Raw genomic sequence first — 22,866 nt, 5'->3', positions numbered from 1 at the left:
CAGCTGCATCTCTTAAGCCCAGACTTACGAAGCACTGGTACCCCAAGCATGCTGCTGTGAAAGACCTGGAAAGGAAAGGAATTTTCTGCTCCCAGCTCTTGTGCAGGACAGTGCCACAGCATAGGGAAGCTTTCCAAAGCCCAAGATTAGCTGGGCACAGTGTCATGTTAACACCATCATCCTGTTTCCCAGGCACAGACTGCTTTTGTGTACAGGACTGCACAACCAACAAGCCATTTGCTACAATTCTGGTTCAAGTGCCTGTCCAGACTCTCCAAAAAGAGATTATAAATGCCAACAGAAGGCATCCTGGGGAGACCAGCGCATTGTTCCTCTGTAAGAGAAACATCACAGGCTGGCAGCAAGGCAACAAAGCCCCTGCAGATACACCACAGTGACGGCTTTCAGCAGAGCTCGAGAAAGGAGACTGCATGCATTCAAATGGCTGTTTATCCAAAATATGGTGCTGCATCAGAGGAGAGTTTACCTGCTTACCCCCCCGTGCAACCTGTCTAGCGTAACACAGGCTGTTCCCACACACCTGCTCCTGGGCACAAGTTTTGTCCATTTATCTTTTACCTCCTCCCCTTCACCCCTCCTGTTCTCCAGGGCTTTCTGCCCTGAACAATCAATGGAGGTGGCTTTAGGAAAACGATAAGACAACCTGTGGGGACCTTGAATTTCAGCTTTATTAACCTGCAGGTTTTACATCTTCTCGCAGTTACAGTGCTTCTTCTTCAGCACTGCAGGGCACAGGGACCTCATTTTATTAAATTAAACAAAGCCCGAGTTGTCCTACACTCCCAGACACCCATTCCCACGGCCCTCGTTCCTCCTCATTGACCAGCAAAGGGCAAGGGAGCTGGTGAAGGGTCTGGAGTGCACATCCCACGAGGCGTGGCTGAGGGAGCTGGGGTTGTTTAGCTGGAGAAAAGGAGGCTCAGGGGTGACCTTATCACTCCCTACAGCTGCCTGGAAGGATGCTGTAGCCGGGTGGGGGACAGCCTCTTCTCCCAGGTCACCAGGACAAGAGCCTCAAGCTGTGCCAGGTGAGGTTCAGGTTGGACATCAGGAATAATTTCTTCACTGAGTGATTAGACATTTCAATGAATTGCCCAGGTGGACTCACCATCCCTGGCCGTATTTAAGGAAAGCCTGGACGCGGCACTCAGTGCCATGGTCTAGTTGGCACGGCAGTGTTGGATCATGGACTGTACTTTATGATCTCGGAGATCTTTAGGTCATGTCCAGCAAAACCGACCCTGTGACTGCGTGCCTCTGCGCTCGCCTTTGCCGCCGTGCCGAGGCAGGAGCGGGCAGGGCCGCGCCGGGCAGGGCAGGCGGGAGGCGGCCGGGCCGGGAGGGCGGTGCCGGCGGCGCCGGGAGCTGCTGCGGGCGGGACGGAGCTCGGCGCTCCCTCAGGTGAGGGCCGGGGGCCGCGGGCCTTGGCCCGGGGAGCTGGCGGTGGGTGGAAGCGAAGGTGCCGGGCGGGAAGGGCCCGGTGTGCCCCGGCTGTCCCGGGGCAGCGCCCACGCCAGGCCCACCCCCGGGGGTCTCGGGTGGCTGTGGTGGCGGCAGCGGCGGAACCAGGAACCTTTCCCTGCGGAATGGCTCCTGCCCTCAGGGGAAGGCGCTGTCTCTTTCCTTCTGAGATGTAAACAAAAATTAATGTATTCCTTTATGTTATATTTTTATATGTTTATATTTATTTAGTTTATAAGACCCAAAGGAGATGGACGAAGGTTATCAGGCCTTGATCAGTCCAAATTAAAGCGACTGCAGGCACTTGACTGCAGGAATGGTGAAGGGCCGTGATGAAGGCGAACGAGTCTAAAGATTGCTCAGGTGTTGGAAGTCTGTGTTTCCCTGTTTTACAGATCTGGCCTTAATTATATCACTCTTGAAAAGTTAAAGACACTTTCAGCAAATAACAGCCTGGTAGTATTTAATACAGAATTATCAGGGTATAGCTTCTTGCCAGGTTTCTTTCAGCCCAGCGCAGCTTTGCCTGTACCTAAAGTTTACGCAAGTCGTAGGTGACGTTTGGTACTGGCTCTGTTGACACCCACGGGTGCCCTCCTGTTAGAAACTCCCAGGACAAAGGTCACAGCCTGCTCTTCCAAGACTTCCCTGTGCCAGTGGCAGCTGTGTGCACACTCATGCAGTGCACTGGCACTTGCTGGGCTTAATGCTTTACCTGAGACACAACATTGCAGAAGACAAGATTCAGTTCTTGGTGGTTAACGATCCCTTGTCCTGGCAGCAAAGGCAGGAGAATCAGAGCAGACCTAGTAAATAAGCTAAGTGCAATAAATGTTAAGTATAGAAACATTGCATTACCTTGATAAAAAGGAAAAGGTAAAGAAAAACTTCCAGCTTTAATGAAGTTACCTTGTAGTTTAAAGGGGTTTACTTCTTTCACTTCTTAAAGAGGTCTCTACTAATTTTGAATCAACGTGGAATGGAAGTGAGTGCTGGTCAATGAATAACTTTTTAGGTGGAGCAATAAAATGAACTGGTTTTGTTTCTCTGGCTCAGGAAGTTATTTTAGAAGGAGAGGATACATCTGAGAAACAAGATGTCTCATGCCGGGAGTCGATACCAAGATAAGCAATACAGGCACCAAGAGAACCATAGATCTGATAGATACAAGGAAGACAGAAGAACAAGAAAACCATACCCATACAATGCAAGGTACGTCTTTATCTCCTCAGAGAAACAGATCACAGCAGGTCTATAATGTCTGCCTTCTCTCTGCTTTTAAATAGGCTTAATTTACAAGAGTAAACAAAGCTTTTACTCAGCCTTGAAAGCATGAGCATACTGCATTTGGAACAGGGAGCTATTTTGCACTTAGAAATTTAACCTTTTTTCTTTGTTTTGAGCTTGAGACAGGACAGAAAGATAGCCTGTGTAACACAGGCAGAGATGTGAATTTCCTGGGATGGTCTGAATCAGGTTGGTTGACAAATAGGTGAAGTGTGGCCATGAGTCTTAGTACAGCTCCTGAAGACACTGGTTAGCAGGTGACGTCAAGCTGTGGCTTGCCAAATATGCACTGCTTAAATATGAATGTTACTTTACTGAGACCAGCACAGGGACTTAGTGAGCTCTCAGGTTGCTCTAGTTCAGCTGTGAACATGTTCCTGTTAATCTGAAATAAAATTAGTTTCAGTAGTCACTGTCAATAGATGAGTGATTGTTGAAGTGTCTAAGGCTGTTGGCAGCACTTGAGAGTGGGTCAGCACCTATCACCACAATGAGCAGATCAGCTAATGGGTTTGCAGTGCCAAATAAACTCTTAGGATATTACACTTCTTCCAACCTGGCCAGGCTGCAGCAAGCTAGATGCGAGCTTAAGCTGTTTTCCTTTTAGGTCATGCCAGTGCATAGCTGCACTGTAGGAGAGAGGTCTGTAGATCTGAGCACCACTGGCAAATTTGCCATGGCAGCAGAGTGTTCATCTCTGCCATTTAGTCTCTGGGGACATGATTGTAGGGGAATTTAAGAATCAAGGCAAACAGAGAGAGAAGATGAATATAATGAAGATTATTGAAAAGCTGAAATACTGAAGTACTCCCTGATAATATGCATTTTAGCCAGGAAAACAGGATGACAATAGAAGAAGCAGAGAAGAGCACTTTGTGGACTGCAATAAATACTTATGACTAAGTATAAAACACTTGGATAGCAGTAAAACTATTGCATCGTGAAAATAGCTAATGAATTTTTCTTCTGTCTCTCTTAAATTATGAAAAATTGAAGAGAAATGGGAACAAAGACCAGCCTAAGAATCATCCTCAGAGGCTGAATGCCTGTCCTTAGCAAAAGCAGAGATTGGCAGGCAATGCAGTTAAATTATCTCAAACATATTAGAAGTGAGAGCAGCTAACACCAGTAACACATTAATAGCACAGTGAAGAGAAAAAGAAAAAAACAAAAGGGTTGGAGGTTTGATATGGGCTTTTTTTTTTTTTTTTTTCTTGCATGTATAGCATAATATAACCAATGTGTGAAAGGCTACCTATAAATTAAACCACCACTTTTTAATAAAGCACTGCTCTGGATTTCTGGGTTTTGCTGTTAGTTTTATATGTTTGGACTAGTAGATCAAAAATTGATGGATGGACCGTAAAGGTTCACAGACATCCCTGTATCCACCAGGGATTAGAGGAAGGGAAGCTGCAGTTGCAAATCTGTTACAGCCATGAAGATAATTCTTAGAGTCAAGTCAAGCATCTGGGGGCCATCAGACCCCACTAAAACTAATTTAAAAACTTTCCTGTCAGTTGTTTTGAAGGCGTTTGGCTTAACCTAACAGCATTTCCTCTGCTTCGTTCTCATGGAGTTCTCATGGGTTTTGGTGAAAATTTTGGCTGATTGATCAGAAGACCACCAGATCCTGTAATGAAAAACATGGGAAGAGTTTCATGGAAGCTTCACTTTGGGTGCCTAATACTTTCATCCCTGATGAACTAGACATTCTAGCCAGAGTATTTCTCTTTCCAAATGCATTTCTGTCTGAAACTCCTACAGCAACCTTCCTCCCACTGCTGAGGAGAATTACCTAGAATGGTAAAATCCTCAAGGAAAACAGCAGCAAAGGTGGCCAGAACAGGCCACAGTGAGACAAAAAGGCATCTAAAAAAAGTTGGGGTTTTTTTTCCCCTAAATATACTCTGTTGCTGAATGTTTGGGGGGTTTGGTTTGATTTTTTTTGTCTTGTTTTGTTTTCTGGCAAGTAACAGGAAACAATAGAGAGAAGCAGCTGCATCAGAAGTACCAAAGGGATTGCTTTCAAGTTACTGGAAGTCTTATAAATCACACAGCTTATTTAATTTATGTGACACAGCTGCACAGGATGCTTTGGTAGTTGCACAAGACACAGGACAGAGGTCAGAAAAATCAGAAATGTTTCAGCCAAATAGAGCTGTTGGCAGCTAAGCACGGAGATGTTAGCATTGGTCTTGTTATTGAATGTCTTAATTAAAATGTAAAAACTACAAAGAACATGATTTAATGTGGATGGACGAGATAATATTGAGTCTGGAATTGGATGAAGATAAACCTTAGTGAAATGCAGTGATACTAGAAAACAAAACTACAGTTGAAAATGCTGATCTATGGATAAGAAATTGAAGATAAAAAAGGAATACAAAGAAGACTTTTAAAAATAATAATGCTGAATGAGACTTAAAATACCCTTTAATAACAAACTCATCCAGCTGTACCTTGAAAAAGGCAAGCTCCTACTCTTCTTCAAATGAGGCAGAAAGTTTCAATTAGACCAAACACAAAAAAAATTTGCAGCCAATGTTTTTTTTTAACTTGAATGTTAGCTTAATTTAAAGGGAAAATTTATTTATTTTTAAATAAAATAACCTAAATCTCACAAACTTTAAAAATCACTAGGCTTCAGATATGGAACTGTATGTCATTGCTGAAAACTGAACCATTGTATCAATGAAGAGACTAATTAAGACAGGAGAAACTGATTTATTTGGGGAGGAGGGTTGATTTTAGATTCTTCTTAAAATATCCCCAAGGACTAAAAAAATTGAATAGGCTGTTTTCCCCCTCATTTAAAATCTTTATCTGTTTATTTTAATAGCTTTTATTCTTTTAAAAGGTATCTTTGTAAGAGACACTATTTGGAAGTACAAACTTGACAAAACACCCGTGTAATAGTTGTGCTACTTTGCACATTTATTATGCCAAAATCCTCCTCATTTCTATTATCTGGCCTGCTAGGGACTAGCTAAATCGTTTGGCTTTCATGAAAAAGCTGTTTTTTCTTCCTTCTACCTTTTGCCAGTAAGCTAAACAGTTCATCCAGCCTACCCAGTGAGTAGAGTATGTTCCAAAATAAGGACATTAAATGCAAATATCCTTGTGAACATGGATTTATGCAAGTTTTCAGGATATTTGCTTTCAAAACGGGCAAGGAAAAAAGGTCAGATGCCTGTGAAGCAAGCTAGTTGTTTCCACTAAGAGGAGCATCTGACAATTTATCATACTCTAATGTTCAGGAGAGACTATGACCTAATTAATAACTATCAGCCATTTGCTCTCCATTGCAGAGACATCCGAGGTGGCCAGCACCCAAGAACTTCTACTGTTTACTCAGACCCTTACTCTAAAACCTCAGGAGCAGCACAAGAATATTTTGGCCCACCACCTGAGTTTTATCCTCCCAAGGAGAGCTTCTCAATGAAGTGTTCAAAGGTATGCACAACAAGAGGTATGTGAGACTCATTGCCTGGCATCCACCCCTCTCCTTCCAAGGACTACTCTTGGTTTTGGTTTCTGTATTTAGGAACACAACAAAGTAAAGCTAGAGGAATATTAAAACAAAAGAAAACAAATGGAAAAAAACACTACCTAAAAATAAAAGGCCCACAAGGACTGAGCGAGTTAATGAATGGCATAACCGAGGTTATTCCATTTTAGACATCTAAAGGCAATATTTATTTAGATGTTTAGATACTTGAAAATGCATCTCTGAAATATGCCTCCAGACCACCAGAGTGGGTCATGTGTGTAATCAGCCAGTCTATGCAACAAGAGTTAACCCTTGAGATTTAGGAATAAAAAAGACATTTGCATCTGTGAGCAATTTAGAGATGGCTGTTGAAGGTGTGATTCTAATTTATTTCCAAATCATTCTTCTCACACTTCTTCTCAATTCTGGACTTACTCCAGTAATCACTCATACATCTTTATGAAGCATCATTGCGGGAGATGAAGTTTTTTTTCTAGACATGAATCCAACAAAACAGTTTTGGAGAAATAACTTGGGTTTTTCTTAGGTAGAAAGCAACAGCAACAAGGACAGAAACGATCCTTACTGTGGGAGGAAATCAGCCTTAGTAAACTCATTTCTGTAAACTGAAAAAAAGAAGTCATTAAAATAGTCATTACCCCTTGAAAGTTTTCCCTCTTCCAGGGCAATGATCATTCTCACCTTGTCTGTAGGAAAGCTCAGTGCAGTCTGAGGTGAACTTGCAGCTAGGTGCAAAGTCTTTGGCTGATGTCTATAAATAGACTTTCAGTGTCCTCCAGTAGAGAGAAAAGTGATTAGCTGTTGGAAGTAAATTAAATCACATAATGTTAGATTATTTCTTCACTCCATGTAAGAAAGTTAAGTGGCACAATCAGTTTGCTCTTAATACTTCTGTGTGTGAATATGTGAACAATTTTAAGAGTGAGATGAACTATTTTGTCTTACAAATATATTCTGTGAATTAGTATGCAGTTCGTTTTTCATATTCAGTTGCAACTGCAACCATTAGTAAAGGTTTAATAACATGGAAGCATACTGATACTTTATCCATGATAAAACTGCATCATCAGTTTCTTCTTCAACCATACTTATAATACTTAAAATAACCATAATTATTTTAACTTGTCTGAAAAGCTGCAGAAAAGTCCACACACTGTTTTATTAGAGCTTTAGAAAAATGAAGTGGCAAGTTTGTTTTAGTTTTCGGTTTCACTGGTTGTTTAGACCTATGGATAGCTTAATGTGAATTTCTGGTTGGTTTTTTTTTCCCTGCATTTGCTTTTCATTATTTTAATGCATTAAACATCATTAAGATTTTTTTAAATGTCCTAGTTTTGGATGCATCAGTTGACAATGATGATTTTACTCCCACCCCTCCCCCAGGTATTGCTCAGTGTTTTCCAAAAATGTAATGTCTGAGCTTGCAGTGGAGGAGGGAATAGAGATCATGCAGAAAAGAAACCCTTTTATTAGCAACTTTATTTCAAAAAATGAAAATATATTAAAGGTTGATGAGATTAAGAGAATGTTACTCCCTCGTTTAATTTTTGGAAGTACCAAGATTTAGCAGACTTCACTAGAACTGTTTTGCAGAATTCTGTATTCCCTTCAGTTATGGTAGATGCTGTAAATGAACTACATGAATTGTTTACTAAGAAATCAGTACATGGGAGCTGCAACACTTTAGAGCATGAAAAGTTTCTGTAAATACTTCTTAACCATCTCTTTATTTTGCCAATGATTTATCAGCACTCTGGTGAAATTCCCCCTTCCCAATCACCATCATTTTAAAATAAACCACACTCAAACAAGGCTGGGAAATCAAGTGATGAGACACAATCTTTTCCAAAGCAACAACTGAAATGTGAACCTTAGTTTCTGACTGTCCATTGAGTAGTTGAGTTTTGGGATTTTTTTCCTTGTGCCTGGAACACCTAGATTATGTTCTTTATGCATTTTGAGTGATTAGCAAACTAGAGAGGAATTCTATACAACCAGAGCTCTGAAAAGTATTTGCTTCACCAAATAGTGCCCCCTTCATCCATGTTTTTTACCAGCTATATCCCAAAAAACTAGAGGAATTTGAGAAATAAGCAGCTGGTTTTTTTAGAGGTCCTAACCTTAGGACACTTTAGGACCTCATTCTCCTGTCTCTTATTCCCCCCTTCCCTCCCTATTCCCTGCCCTCATTTTCTACCCCCTAAAACCACATTAGGACAATAAACCCAGCCCAAATATAATGGAAGAAGCAACTGATACTGACCCTTTTTGCTGGTAGGAACATTTGATACCATCTGAGAAACTTCAAAACATTCTGCTCTTTTTTAATCTATTCATCTTCAAAACAGAAGGGGAAAAAAAGACTGTTAAAACATTATATGAGGGATACCTATTCAAAGCCATTCAGGTGGGATCACATGGATAACAGTGCTGGATCATATGAGGCACTTCATCACTCTTCCTCCCAAACAATGGACTAAAGTACAAACTTAGAAGTACCATTAAAGTTTGGACTAGTAGAGAGTAAGATGTCTTCTGGAATCTAATCCAGACTTTGGATTGGTGCAATTTCTGAATTGGAAGACTGCACTCACATCTGTTGTGTTTAATACCTCTTTACAGACCTATGAAATTTGTTTATTTCTCTGCTGAATCTGCTTTTTTTTAAGTGTTTGACCTTCACATTACCTTAAGATAAGGAGTTCCAGAGTTTCACATGAAGTACTACTGTTTCGTTCCTTAAAATGTTTTAAAGAAGGTGTTTCTGATTCTGATGGTATTCTAAATATGTAGTGATAATCTCATACATTCAGCTTCTCCATGAGATTTATGGTTTTAGAGTGAAGCCTTCCCTTTTTCCCTGTGCCCCTATTGCTTCTTCACAGATTGAACAATAGCCAGTTTTGGTCAATTTTCCAGTCTTATACCTTATCCAGATCCAGCACACTTTTTTGAGATAGGCTGACCAGAAATGCAGTAAAAATTCCTGATAAATTCCTGAAAGAATCAGACATCTGCCTAAAGGCTCTTGTTCTGTAATCCTATTCTAATGCTTCCTACCTTTTTGTGGTGTTTGACTATCAATGAACACTGAGCTGATGTCTTCAAAGACAGCTACCTGAAATGGAAATGCTTTGCTTAGAGCCCTTCTGTATGCTCTGTTGACAGGGGGGTTGGTGTTTGTGGGTATTTCTGTACAACTATGAAGTGAAGGTTGCTTATTAAACACTGATTTCATTAATTTCTCATTCAAGAGCTTGAACTCTACCAATTTTACTGTTGGCAAGCATGAAGAAATTATTTTTTATTATTATTATTATTAGTAGTAGTAGTAATAGTAATAGTAATAATAATAATATAGCAGACTTGACCATCTCACTTTTCAATCTTTTCAATTCATTAGTCTCTGCATCTACCCTAGTATTTTGAACTGAGCCTGTAGTTTTGAACTGAGCCTGTTTGGAACCACCACTTACAGCTCTTTAGGCTATATTGCAGAGCAGACCCAGGGAGCACAAACTATATTTTCTTTGAACAAAACTAAATGAGAGGGTGAGCTGTAACTACTAAGCAGGCATTCTGCCCTTTGGACCAAACTAGAGCCAAAATGAGCCAAATGAGCCAAAACTTCTCTCTCCCCAGAAAATGCCAGTCCTGTAGCCCTTGTATTTTCAGCTCCACCTGTTTGACTCTGTAGCTAGATCCCCTCCCACTGCACTGCCATCATGGACATACTGGTGACAGGCAACACAAACCAGAGATTACTCCCTTAACTCCACTTGCCTGAAACCTGGCTGTTTCCTTTTTATTATCCTTTAACCACTGGTAACCAGTGAGAGGATTGTTTATCTCACAGGAGCTTGTGTCATTTAAGAGCATTACTTTTCTTCATATATCTACTGATTCTTTCAAGTGACTTCCCTATAACAAACTCTTGACTATTCCCTGCTATGCTGTCTTTATGTCTAGTTTCTCTGTGCTGGGTTATTTTCCATAGGAAAGCTACACTTGTGGGCCTGCAGATTACAGATCAAAAGGCAGTAGAAACAAGTCTGCCACCTTCTGTTTCTACAGCAGCGAAGGAGATTTAGGGAACAGCTTATAGACTGGTGTCAAACTGCCTAGATGCACTATAAAATTTATGGGAATTTGAAATAAACTGTTTGTGATAAAGATAAACCTTCCATTAACTAAGGAACTGCTGATTGCAATAGTTATTTCTTACCACTTACACACAATATATTACACATGCCATTTAAAGCAGCACATGTTGAAAACGACGAGAGCTTTTTGACCTGAGGATTCTTAGAGCTGAAATTCTGTCAGAAGGAAGCATTCAATTTGCTTTTCAGAGTGCAGGCAACATTTTTGCAGTTCTCTCTTCGCTGTAGAAAACCTAAATTAGTAATTATTTTGCCTTTCAAATAACCCCCCCTAGATTTTTTAAAAATATAACAGATTCAGTGCTTTTGTTTAGCAGACAAAATGAAAAAGGCTGGCTGCCATCCTTCACCTCAGTGAGAGGAAAATCTGAGTTGAACTCAAGAGTGAATTGCTTATCATAAATTGGTCTCAGCTATTTGGGGACTTGATCTTAAAAACTTCTAATTTTCCTTTTATTAGTATATTGGTGTGAAAGAGGTGGAGCAATGCAATTCTTGGATAATGCCTCCTGTAGTTTTGCTTAAACAGCAAAGGTAAACAAAGTTTCTCCCATTTTTGGTCAGTATATAATTCAGAAAATTACCTATGCTTTTTGCCTTCTATAGAATTGTACTTGATGGTCATGATTCCTGATCAAATAACTTTTTTTTTTTTTTTTTTTTAATTTTTCAACCCATTTGGCATTTAAGTGAGACACTTAAAAGGTTACAAAACAGTTTGTGGGGGAACAAGTATAATTGATTCCCTGTTCTTTGCTGCTATGAATACAGCTTTGCGCCTTGAATAGTGTCAGATTTCTTAAGCATATTGTAGACACTTCCAAACAATCATGCCTTTAGCCTACATTCTAACATCCACAATTGTTAAAACCTTCAGACCAATTTCCTCTCAGAAAAAGACAGCATTATGGTTTGTAACAACATGAAAAGTCTCCAATTTCAAGCATAGCCAGGAGGAAATATCAAACTGAATTTATTTGGAGGAGGAAATAGAATTAAGGAGTAACAATGACTTTCTCCAAGATACATTCATGCACTAACAAGCCAGCATTAATTCAAATGTAAATATCTATAAGCTTTTGTTTTTACAAAACACAGTCAATTTTTTTCCCCCTATAGCTATGCATGCTGAGAAAATACTTACAGGCTAGATAAAAATACTGAGATGAAAAGTTAGCCAAGACACAGGGTTCACACTAAGAGACTCGCTTTGAGTTATGCCATTGTTCTCAGCTATAATACTGCTGTTGTTTCTTTGCTGTGTTATGTTGTGATACTGTTCCTCTAGGAGTCAGACACTGGAACAGGAGGGGAAGAATATTTTGCAGAGCACTCGTATCCTTCTCAGTGCTGCAGGGATGCTGGGGGAGAATAGTGTCTGCAAGAGGCATTGGACTAGAGTAAAAAAAATCTCCTTCAGAGATTTCAGAGCTTCAGGTATGCACATGCAAAAACACTGAAGGATCATTAAATGTGCTTAGTGCAGGTAACTGTGCGTGTGAAAAGAAGCATTTGACAAATACATTCAGCAGCGCGTTGCATCTTTTTGGCAATGCAGGACACCTACATTCCTGTGGGGGCATACAACAGGATTAGAAACTGTTGTGTTCTGTAGTCACCATCTTCACATTTTGCCCCCACAGTGTGCCATGCTTAGTTCCTTTAAATTGTGCCCAAAGCTGCTGTACACTGTGCCTGTGGCACTTAATTTCTGTGTATTTCTGCCTAGGAAGGGAGCACTAGGGTCCCTTATAGTCTCATTGTAATTAGGCAGCTTCCCCTTCTATCTGTTACAAAGTATATTTTAAATACAGTGTGACTAACAGACTGAAATTGCCATCAAGTTTTTTAATCTTGTAACTGTGAAGACAGACAATATTAATAGTGGGAATTGGATGGAGCTGTGCAAATTAAAATAATCCCAGTTATTCAAAATGCTTAATTAAAGTAGCAGAGTAACAAGATACAGCAGGAGAGCTGCAGGTAACCCTCCTTCCTGTTCTGATGTTGAAAGTACTTCATTTGGAGCTCAGTCCTCGTTGCTGTAAAAATACAAACAGCCTTGAGCAGTTGGCTCTATAAAAACACGCAGGGGAGCTACACTAGTTGGAGATGCCAAATCCTACCTTTAGCAAAGTGTTGCCTTGCCAACACACGGGACTTCACTCTGCCCACGTTTTCAAATGAAATTATTTTCATCCACCTTTTGGCATTGTGCTAACATGCACATGATTGTTTTTAGAGAAGGGAGAACTGCAACTGAGAAGACTCAGTAAAGTTGGCAGGGGAATATACTGGCTAATAGCAAAGTTGCTATTAGCTGTTAGGTGTGTGTTAGACTCCAGTCCATGTTTCCCATTCTGGCAAAACTTATTTAGGTTTCCTTGCTGCCATTACAAGAGTTACACCATCTTTCCTGTAAGAGAACCAGGTTTGTCTTCCCCACATCTGACCCAAATTATGGGAACAAAGGGAAACTCTTCTCTTTAAAAAGTGGCTCTCAAAGCCAATTGATACGGCAAACAGACTCTCTATTGAATGTAGCTCTATTTCTTGAGCAGGTGATCCTAGCTCTCTTAAAGGAGAAAAGTCCACCCAGACAGGAATGTTGCTCACCAAGTGTGACAACCCACAATTGGTAAAGTGAATGAGAAGCTCAGGTTCACAGGTGCCTCCAACCTGACCCACCTTCAGCCAGACTATGATTACTTAAAGAGCAATAACACCCTAATCTTTGTACTTTCTAAAGGTGGCCCAGTTTCAGTTCAAAGAGAGGGAGTGGCCATGGAAAGTTGGCATACAGAACAAGAGCGTTTCATTGTTTTCTCAACTCTTTTTAAAAAAACTCCTGCAAGCTGGTTTCAATACCAAGACACTTGTTTACTACTTGAAAGACCTATTGGTACATCAAGAAAAAAAAGGATAAAAAAGGCCATTTCCTGAAATGTAGAATGCAAGGTGACCATACAGAGATCTACCAGTGCTACAAATAGAATACAGCCTTTTACAGTTGTTACATTTAAGCAGTACTGTCAAATACTATCGTTAAATGCAAGATCTTTTGCTTCCCACCCTCTCCAAAATTAGGAAAGATGACTCATGCTCAATTAGCAGGAGAGAAATCAAGAACATTCTAGAAGTGATGCTTTAAAGAACTACTTCTTACAAGCAAACCATTGCTGTTGTTCCCAGGCAAGGGCTGGGTCTTACTGAAACTGTTTTACAGTGGTGGGAAAATACGGGGATAGAGGATGATGCAGTAATTCTACAATTTAAGTCCACCCTTTCCTGTGAAAATTGGACAGCACTGTTTAGAGGATGGGAGGGTATTCAGCAGAATGAATAGAGCAGGTGGGATAGTTGTTCTTTAAGGGAAGAGGATACACAAAATAAACCCAGGATAATACATTTGGATCTGAGCACTCTGTGAATGCAAGATTTCTCTGAGTCATTAAAACCAAGGCTGGTCATCCTTTGAGATTTCCTAACAGAGTGATTATCTTGACTAAAGAGAGACAACTTATTAAAAGGTAATAATAAAGTTTTTTTCTAGAGCACATAAATAATTCAATTTTCCCAGTTTTAAACTATTTTCTCAGTGATTTCCAGTAAGACGGATATCTCAAACAAGCATAAGTGTGCTGGGCACATCCATGCAATTTAAATGCAGTTGGCTCTGAGTATGTGCATCCCTTGGGTCCTCTGAAAAGCCAAGATTTTGTTGGTGTTACATTGCTTAATTCTTGTGTTTTAGGGTTGGGTTGTTTTTTTTCTGCCTTTGATTTTAGCATGACTAAGTGAAAGCTAAATCCCACCACTGGCTGAAGAACACAGAGACCTGCAAAAATAATAGTGGTGTGGGGGCTTGGGGGGCATTTCTTTGTTTATTACAAAGCTGTGTATTGCCCTTATTCTGCTTTAGTGAAGCTGTTTGAGTTCTGGTTACTGGTTTCAGTAAGATCTTGCTTTCTGCATAAAGGGAATAATACTGTTAGAAAGGTATTAAAATATCTTTGCATCCAGATTTTGTATTTTGATCTCTCGCAACTGCTGTCTTCATATTTTTTCCCTTGTTCAGTTCTCCTCCTCTGCTTTGGTTTCTTCCCATTTCTGTCACATTTTGTCCCCTTCCAAAAGCAGAGCCAAACCCTGCTTTACTCTGACATTTTCTCCCCTTCTCCTTATCTTTTTCCTCCTGCTGCTGACTCAGTTTAGCAGAGAGGTGACCAAAGCTGCATTGAGCTGTGCCTTTAGTCTCTGGGGAATGCCAAATCTGCACTGGCATGAGATGTTCTCCATTTGAGACCCTTTTCAGAACTGACTGCTGCTTTTGTAAGCCACTATATATAGTCAAAATACTCGTCTGCTCCTTTTTGGGGAGTAAAAAAATAAAATAAAATTATATTAATAATAATAAAAGAAAGATTACCTCTGAAAAGCAGAAAGCTACCCAAACTTTCTAGTTTGGTACAAACTAGAAAGGGGTAAAAGAAGAACCAAATGACAACTTGCAGTGAAAAAGGTTTGGAGAGTGATTTTTCATGTGTGTCGTAACTTCTAACTCCTCTCTTCCCTTCTCCTGGAGCGACCCCTAATGGGATGTGACATGGGCACCACTGACCTGTGTGTCACCAGCCCTGACACTGGGGTCCAGGTGTCCAAGAGTGGCAGCCACACACCCCCAAGGGCTGCCCCTGGGTCCTGCTGGTCCCAGTGGTGTGTGGTCTGCAAAGGAAGCAGAGGGAGAAGGCAAGCCAAAATGGAGAATGGTAGACATAGAATATTCTGGAAGTACACTGTGATGTTTACTGAAGAGGAGGAATTGATACAAAAATAGGCAGGAGAAAGAGTCCATGTGCATTCAACAGAGGAAGAAAGTGACTCCCATCCCAGATACAGGGGAGGGAAACACTTTGAAGGCCTTTTCCATTAGTATGGCCCTCATGGGATCAGGGGAGTTCAACAGAAAGAGCCTGTCTGTCCTGCAAATTCATTTATGGCAGCTGCAGAAACAAAGGAACAAACAAGAATTAAACCTTTCATGAACACATGTATACACACACCGTGACCCCCCACACCTGAACATCAGAGTTGTTCTGCTGTCCAGTGCCTGGATGGAAATTCCTCTTTACGGCTTCTGATGCGAGACTTGAGTGTGCAGCTGAGTTACTGGGTGCCACACATTCAGCCACAATGTGGTTTTATGAGGCAGAGCACGCAGATTTAACAGCTCACCTCATCTGAGAAGGGGAGTTTCTTGTCCTTCTCTGGTCCTGGCTGTTACTGCCCCTGCTAAACTCATGTCAACATGACTGCTCATCAGATACGCTGTGAGTCACCTCAAGTTGCTAAATTACAGAACAAAACCAGCAGCACAAAAGAAAAGAGTTAGATAGTTCCCTGCTGTTTCAATTTATTTTAACAATTTTTAGAAGGGCCTAATGTGGAGGTAAGGGAGATAAGTAGTGACTGCACAGCCAGGGGTGGGAGCTGTTGAAGTCAGCTGCCTGTGGGTCTGTACCCTTAACCAACCCACCTGTCAGCTCTTCTGGATGGTCAAGCCCCCCATTTGACAGAAGATAAAACCATTTTTCAGTGTGTTGATACCATGGGAATAGCCCAGCAAGGAAAAGAAAAGGAAAAGAAAAAGTGAATAGTAGATAAATAGTATAAATTTGCTCTATTTTTGGTTACAGCAAAAAGCATACTAGCAGCAAAAGACAACTGCATTCAAGCAAAATTAACAAGTATAATACATTGAAGTTACTATCCACTGCAGATTTAGATTTTATGGAACAAATGAAACAATTCTCTGGAAAGCTCTGGCAACACCATTGCAGCCGTTCTCCTCACCTTCAGTGCTGAAAAGCAGTGCAGGAAAGAAGCATGGGAAAGGAAATAGCAATCCAGGAGCCCTGACAGGAATCCTGTAACTTGTTCAGTAAGGAGAGGGTTAGTTCCTAAAGCCAGCTGTTGACTGTGCTGATTTTAATACAAATACAAATGTGCTAATTTTAATACAAATGAGCAACATTATAGGTAAATCCAAAGATGTTGAACCTGAGAAAGGAAAATAATAACTAAACCAATAGAATTTAGAGCTGTTCAGACCTCTGGTCATTCTGCACTTAAATCTTGCAATGCATTCATTGTTGCATGGGATTAGGGAATTACTGTAGAGATAAGCAACTTCCCCATAGGAAGACCTTTTGGTTTTGGCAGGTATAACTCCAAGATGACATGGCTAACTGGCCTGTGAAAGCAGAAGTGGCAGTGCAGGCTCAGAAGCGTGGCTTGTAACTCAATCTGTTCCACCAGCAGCACACTGCTTGACACAGGTCACTGCTGGGATGTATGTGACCATACCTTGGCAGAGTTAAGATTCAAAACTTAACTGTCCTTTTATTCCTTACTTCTCAAATCTGCCTCTATCCTGTTTATACTAGTAGGATTTGGTATCAGCTTGTATCTATCACAGATTAAGGCTGCACAAGGCTTTTGGGGTTCCTGGGTTGGAACATACTGCCTTAATATTTCCGTCAAAGCCCTGATGATTATACAAGGTCTCAGGCATTTCCACTAATTGTCTGCTATGTTCATAAACCCAGCTGGCTGTCATTGTAGACCTGTAATTCATTCTACGTACTGCTTATCATTTCAGAATTGTCTTTAATACAGGAGGCTTTGTTCTTGTGCTTTCTTTTAAAAAAACAAGTTAATCCAAATGATACAAGTGACTGGTAGAGTAGCTGCTGCTGAACCTCTCTCCACTGTTTAGTCACTCTAATCAATTCTACAGCAGGCATGTGTTACAACTGTGCAGGTACATACAAAACCTGTCCAACCTGAAAGCCCTGTCTAAGGAAATTTTTCAGGCATGCCTTTAAAGCATCTACTGCTGCGGTTAAAAATACAGCAAACCTGCACTGATCACATTTGTCATCCCATTATCAGTCAGCCCAGCAAAGTTAAGGGGTGGCATACAAAATGTGTGTGAATGTGTAGAAAGTTTTGGAGCAGCATCATTGAGGGCTGGGGTCAGTTATAAATGTGGGGAGGTTAGCAGCAGGCAGCAACTACTTTGAGAACAGAAAATTGCCTTTTCCAGAGCTCAGCAAGGTGATGTAGAGGAAAAGTTGATGCTCAGCAGGTCAGAGGGCCTCAGTACACATAGATGAAGAGGAAATTCTGAAGTCAGCAACTGACTGATCCTGAATTCCCAGCTACCAAGTAGCCAAACATACTTAAAATTTATGTTTCCCTTAATCAAATGGTCTTTCCTCCATGTAGACTTGTAAGAACTGTTTCCTGCTGGAGCATCTATGAAATCAATAGTCAGCCTTTAAAAAGGGAAGTGCCCTTCTGCAGCCAAAACTGTCACACTAAGGGCCCTGAGGATCTAAATTGACTCCCTGTATTTGGAAGGCATAATGTACAACTCAACTGAGCAGACAAAAAAAACCCAAACACCAGATTGAGTTCAAATTAATATTCTGCACAGCTACTACTCTTTCAAAATACTGTGAACAGTCCTAGTAAAGTGATGACTCTTTACCTATTAAAAATCATGAGTCTTTTGGCTGCATTGTTTGAATTTGGTACAAGGAGTTCCAAATCCTAACTCCAGCACCAAAAGTTAAATTTCTCTTTATGTTTAGCTCCACAAATACCTCCTTTGAAATATTTGAAGCCTCCTGAAGAGATTTGGTAACCAGCATGGTTATTGCCGTGCTTCACAGAAATGGTTGTGCAGAAGGGTCAAAGAAAAGGCACGCTGTCACACAGAAATCAACATCACTTCTAAAGAACACATACACAGAACTGCTCACTTGGTTCCTCTTGAAAAAGGGGGAACAATTCTGTCTGCTCTAGCACTTCTCTTCCTGTGAAGTGCAAGTGGCAGCAGGAAAGGACTCATTACCTTAGCCTTCCGTGAAGGGAGTAAGAAGGGGCAGAATGGGAATATCTGATAATAATCCTGCATTGTGGCTGTCACTGGCTTTCTTTGGTCAGAAGCATCTGGCAACACAAGAGAGGAATTTGTTTAATTCCCTTGTGTTCCTGCTTCAGCCCTTCCATTTCAAGCCCATACAGCCTTGACAACAACTGAGCCATTGCTCAAGAGGGAAATGCCATGTGGATCAGCGCTAGCAGCATAAAGAAAGTCTGTGTGCAAACTACAGATCCTGCCCCACTTTAAAGATAAATATAGGACCACTGTGTCGAGCATCTTACATTCTTGGCTGTCAGACAGCAATGGAATAATAAGATTTACAATTCTGTAATTAACTTCAGAACTTTGGAGCAACACGCCTGACACGCTAAGGGTTTTTATTTCCCCAACAGGCAACCCTAGCTGTGCTACACTTCAGCATCCATCATGTTTACTAATCTTAGTCTGACCCCTAGTGAGCTGTCACAGAATAATCGGATTTATCAAACATGAGGTAGCTTCCTGAGAAGCAGCTACCACAAAAATAGGTAATTTCTCCCCTTTTTGGTTCTGGGTTTTGTTTATATTTTTTCCCCTTAAAAATACTTGGTTACTATTAGCATAAGAAAAAGTGAAGAGTCAACTCAGAAGTTGTAAGGCTTTCTTCTGAAGGTCAGGGTGTAAAAGAGCCCACATTAGCTAGTATCAAAGTCACTTAATTTATTTCTGAATATAAGGTGGGTTTTGCATCCTTCCCCTCCTTTTTTGTTTTTGGGGTTTTTTTGTGCAGTCAGAAACTACTTCTTGAGAGTTTGAAGGGTTTTTGTCTCTGAAGGAGTTAAAGTGCATCTGGTTAGACAGTAAGTTTAAATTAACAAATACCTTCACAGAAAAAGAAAGGTGTAAGTTAAAGCAGTTTTTGAAGGACCTAAATAGCTTGCACAATTTTTCAAGCCGTTAGAAGCTTCTAGGTTTTCATCAGCTTCAACCTCAGCATTTTGTTCATACTGGATATTTCTTGCTCAGTGTGTTTATGCCAAGTAGTTACAGGCCAAAATATAATCACTGTGCGCTTGCCTTGGCAGTAACACAAGCACTGTAAAATTTTTATGGATTTTTTTTCACTGCAGGAAGATCCATCTATCAAGCACACTGACAAATTAAAAAAAGTAATTTGCCCAACCTCCAAAATGTACCCACAAGAGTTCAGGCTTCTCTTTTTTTTTTTTTTCAAGTGTTTTTCTATAGCTGTAGCCAAGAGGAATATCTCAGTATTAGTACTCTCTGTCTATGGTTTTGGTGCATTTCTGTCCCCCACAGTTTGCACAAGATGTCGTTTTGACACCCATTCCCATCTTTCTGCTCCTTCCAGGCATTTTGAAGTTCGTGGAAATCACGGTTAACCTCCTGGTGCTGATTTGCGTGGGCGCTTCCCAAGCCTCCGTTGCAGGCTTCACGTCCCTTGGAGGCTTGGGATCCTTTAACCTGAATTCGGCCTACAGCCCCTTCGAGGGCACGGAGCTGCGGGAGGTGAGGGAGCTGGACATGCAGTTCACCCAGATGAGAGCCCCTTGTGTGTATGGCGGAGTGGCCTTCAGCTTAACAGCGGCCACGCTCACCCTCGTCTTCCTCGTCGTGGGGGCAAAACCCATCCAGCAGCTCCGGACAGGGCTGCTGGTAGGTGAATGTGCCTTCAGCCTGCTGGCTGGCCTGGCGTACCTGGTGGCTGTGGGGCTCTACCTGCACTTTGTCAGGCAGGTGAACGCCACCGAGGTGTGCAGGAGGCGCGAGCGGCTCTACGCCCGCCGTGGCTACACCTCCATGAACTGCGCCGTCCAGGGCGGCGACGCGGCCGTCGGCCTCTTTGGGGTCATCGCTTCCTGCCTGTACTTTGCCAGCTTTGTGGTCTGCATCCTTGCCATCCGCACCGTCCGGGCCTTCCAGAGCCACGTGGCCAAGGCTCAGCACAGCCCCACGGGCAGCGTTAGAGACAGAAGCGTCAGAAAACACCACAGGACCTCTGAAAACTCCCACAGCGTCCAGGCTCTCGCCACGTTAGTGTGAAATCAGCTCTGGGACCGTGCCAGAGGACTGAGGCTTCAGCACAGGATGGACGCTCACAGACAGGCAGCCAGCCCACAGTATATTTTCCTACAGGGTGCTGAAGCGTGTATTGAATCACCGATTATAACCACGCTGCTACAACATGACATAATAAAATCGACATTGAGTGACTGTTTTAACGAGGATTTTTGCACCGGTCTCTCAAGCTGGACCCCTGCATTTAGAATGCATTTGATTGTAATGTTTTCATCCTGCACAGAGCAAATCCAAACAGCAGTGGGCTTCTAACAGGTTACAGCTGCATTACTGCCAAACTTGTGCTAACAACCACTTCTTTTCCACACCCGTGACATAGGGAATTGAATACACAGCTAGGATGGGCAGCTTTCAACAGATCCTGTGCCTGTTGTGCGTCCTGTTCCTTCATCCTACAGTGCTTACAAAGCAAAGGACACCCGAGCGCTTCTCTGAATCGTGTCTGAAGCTACACTTGTGACCTTTTTTGCCTGGGCTAGTGAAGCGTTTTATCTTTTGAGTCACGGGGGTTGACACATGCCGATCATGTGCTCCCTAAGGAATGCCGCTGGGGGGAACTAGCTGCAGTGTCAAAGGCAGCATTCAGGGTCCTCACCCAGTTTCCTACAATGTTTTCCCATCTCAGTGAGCACAGGTCAGAACCGGGGAGACACCACACTGGTTAGGTATCAGCTTAGTAAAGATACCATTTGTTCCCTGTAAGCACCTAAACGAGGTTTGGCTTGCTGACTCCACAGCCAGTGGTGGGCAGAGCCTGAATCAGGAATGTGCTGCCTGCCCCGGAATGCTGTAACAATGACAGAAAGAACATGCATCCTTCCAATATCTAAACAGGCAAAGCATGAGTGAACAGCAGTAATTGTATGCCCCAGGGTTGAGAAAATAAATTTAAGAGAACATCTTTCAAGAGTCCTTTGTTTGAGGCAGATGAAATAGATCACTGGTCTTCAAAGAATAGGGAGTGAGAAAAAGAAAAGGCTATTCTTGAAGTGCATAAGATCTGTCAGCTTGAGAGGAGAGAAAGCTCTGGCCATTTTCATTCTTTTCAGTTTTGTCTGGCTCACAGTCATTGCCCAGATGAGGCTTTTTTGAACTATAGTACAGCTTATGTACTGCATATTTCATACATACACATATGTACACACACATACTCACAGTGATCTCAAAGGATTGTGTTTGAGGCCAAACAAGAAAACATTATGGTTCTGATTAGAAGGGATTACATGAGCCTTCACAATAAGTATAATTTATATAATTCCTTAAATATCTCTTTAACACTTTGAACACCAGCAAGCTTCATAACATTGTTATGCTTATGGAGAGACAGGAATAGAGTTTTTTCAAGTTTGCTATGACTCACAGTGGTCATAGAGTCAGGAAATTAGGACTTTGATTTCTAGCTCTTTGCCAAAGCCCAGACCTTCTCTGGTATGCTGTAATCAGCTGCAAAGTCTGCTCCAGGGATGTCTGGCATGCAGCTAAAGCTGCAGCTGACCATTTGTTGGGCATCTCTGCCTGCACTCCTGTTCTGTGCTACTTCTACACCTTGCACAGTTTGAAAGCAGGCTTAGGTACACAATGACACACTCTTATTAACTTATACAAACAACAAAAAGCAGCAGCTTGAAAGGACAAATTCAAAATATTAGAAAATGGTGAATGTAAGAATGCATAAATTTAAATTGGTCCTTAAATACATGCACAATATGAATTTTAATCTTGGGGCTTATTACTCTGTCCCATTCATTTTTGGATGCTTGCCTGCCATCACCGTGTAAAAGCAACAGTCTTCTTGGGAGCATGGATTTTTTTTTATTATTTTTTTTGCTTGTCTCTTTTTGCCTTGTGTCTGTGGTAAAGGCCTCATTTGCTGCAAGGTAATTCAGTCTTTAGAAAATGGTGCACAGAGCTCCACTGTGGACTGTTGCTGTAGTGTTCCTCCTTTGGACACCTGGATCCCTCAAAATCCATCCATTTTGGGTCCCTTTCTTGTTAGCTGGAGCAATTTTATGTGTTTTATGTGGAGAGTCAAAAAGTAGGTGCTGAATACAGGTCAGTCCCAGTCACATTCTCTCAGCTCCTCACCCAGTAGCTTCCCTGCACTCATCATCCCCATATATTTCAAACTTATACAGCCTCAACTTTATTCCATATAACAAAATTAATTCTACTCAATTTTAATTTAAAATTAAATTGTCCTGTCACTACAGGTTCTAGTGAAAAGTCTCTCTCCACATTTATCAGCCCTCTTTTATACATTGAAAAACAAAAGGGTCTTCCCAGAGCCTTTTGTTCAGGCTCAACAACCCCAGCTCTCAGTATGTTTTCATATAAAGAAAAAGAAGCCAGGCTTCTGACCATTGTCCTGACCCTCCTATGGACTCACC

The 22,866-nt window shown here is 41.5% G+C and overlaps 1 protein-coding gene across 2 annotated transcripts; it reads left to right on the top strand.

Moving 5' to 3' along the window:
* Positions 1-883: 883 nt before the first annotated feature.
* Positions 884-22,640, top strand: LOC111923861 (MARVEL domain-containing protein 3-like). 2 transcript variants are annotated; one of them, XM_086899394.1, is made up of 4 exons: positions 884-1,049; positions 2,539-2,694; positions 6,081-6,241; positions 19,752-22,640. In XM_086899394.1, the coding sequence occupies exons 2-4, from the start codon at positions 2,579-2,581 to the stop codon at positions 20,441-20,443; spliced, it is 969 nt and encodes a 322-aa protein (XP_086755520.1). In that variant the 5' UTR covers positions 884-1,049; positions 2,539-2,578; the 3' UTR covers positions 20,444-22,640. The 2 variants fall into 2 exon arrangements, with proteins under 2 accessions (XP_086755520.1, XP_086755513.1); XM_086899387.1 differs by lacking the exon at positions 884-1,049 and adding an exon at positions 1,335-1,422.
* Positions 22,641-22,866: the final 226 nt, after the last annotated feature.

The sequence above is a fragment of the Cyanistes caeruleus genome, chromosome 1 (assembly GCF_971803275.1).
Source record: "Cyanistes caeruleus chromosome 1, bCyaCae1.hap1.1, whole genome shotgun sequence".
NCBI classification, from domain to species: domain Eukaryota; kingdom Metazoa; phylum Chordata; class Aves; order Passeriformes; family Paridae; genus Cyanistes; species Cyanistes caeruleus.
This window is presented reverse-complemented; position numbering and strand designations above follow the sequence as displayed.

Coding starts and splice junctions, on each gene's coding strand:
- LOC111923861 (XM_086899394.1), top strand. CDS start 2,579: ATGTCTCATGCCGGGAGTCGATACCAAGATAAGCAATACAGGCACCAA. Junction 2,695..6,080: donor CCATACCCATACAATGCAAG/GTACGTCTTTAT, acceptor TCTCCATTGCAG/AGACATCCGAGGTGGCCAGC. Junction 6,242..19,751: donor AAAGGTATGCACAACAAGAG/GTATGTGAGACT, acceptor TGCTCCTTCCAG/GCATTTTGAAGTTCGTGGAA.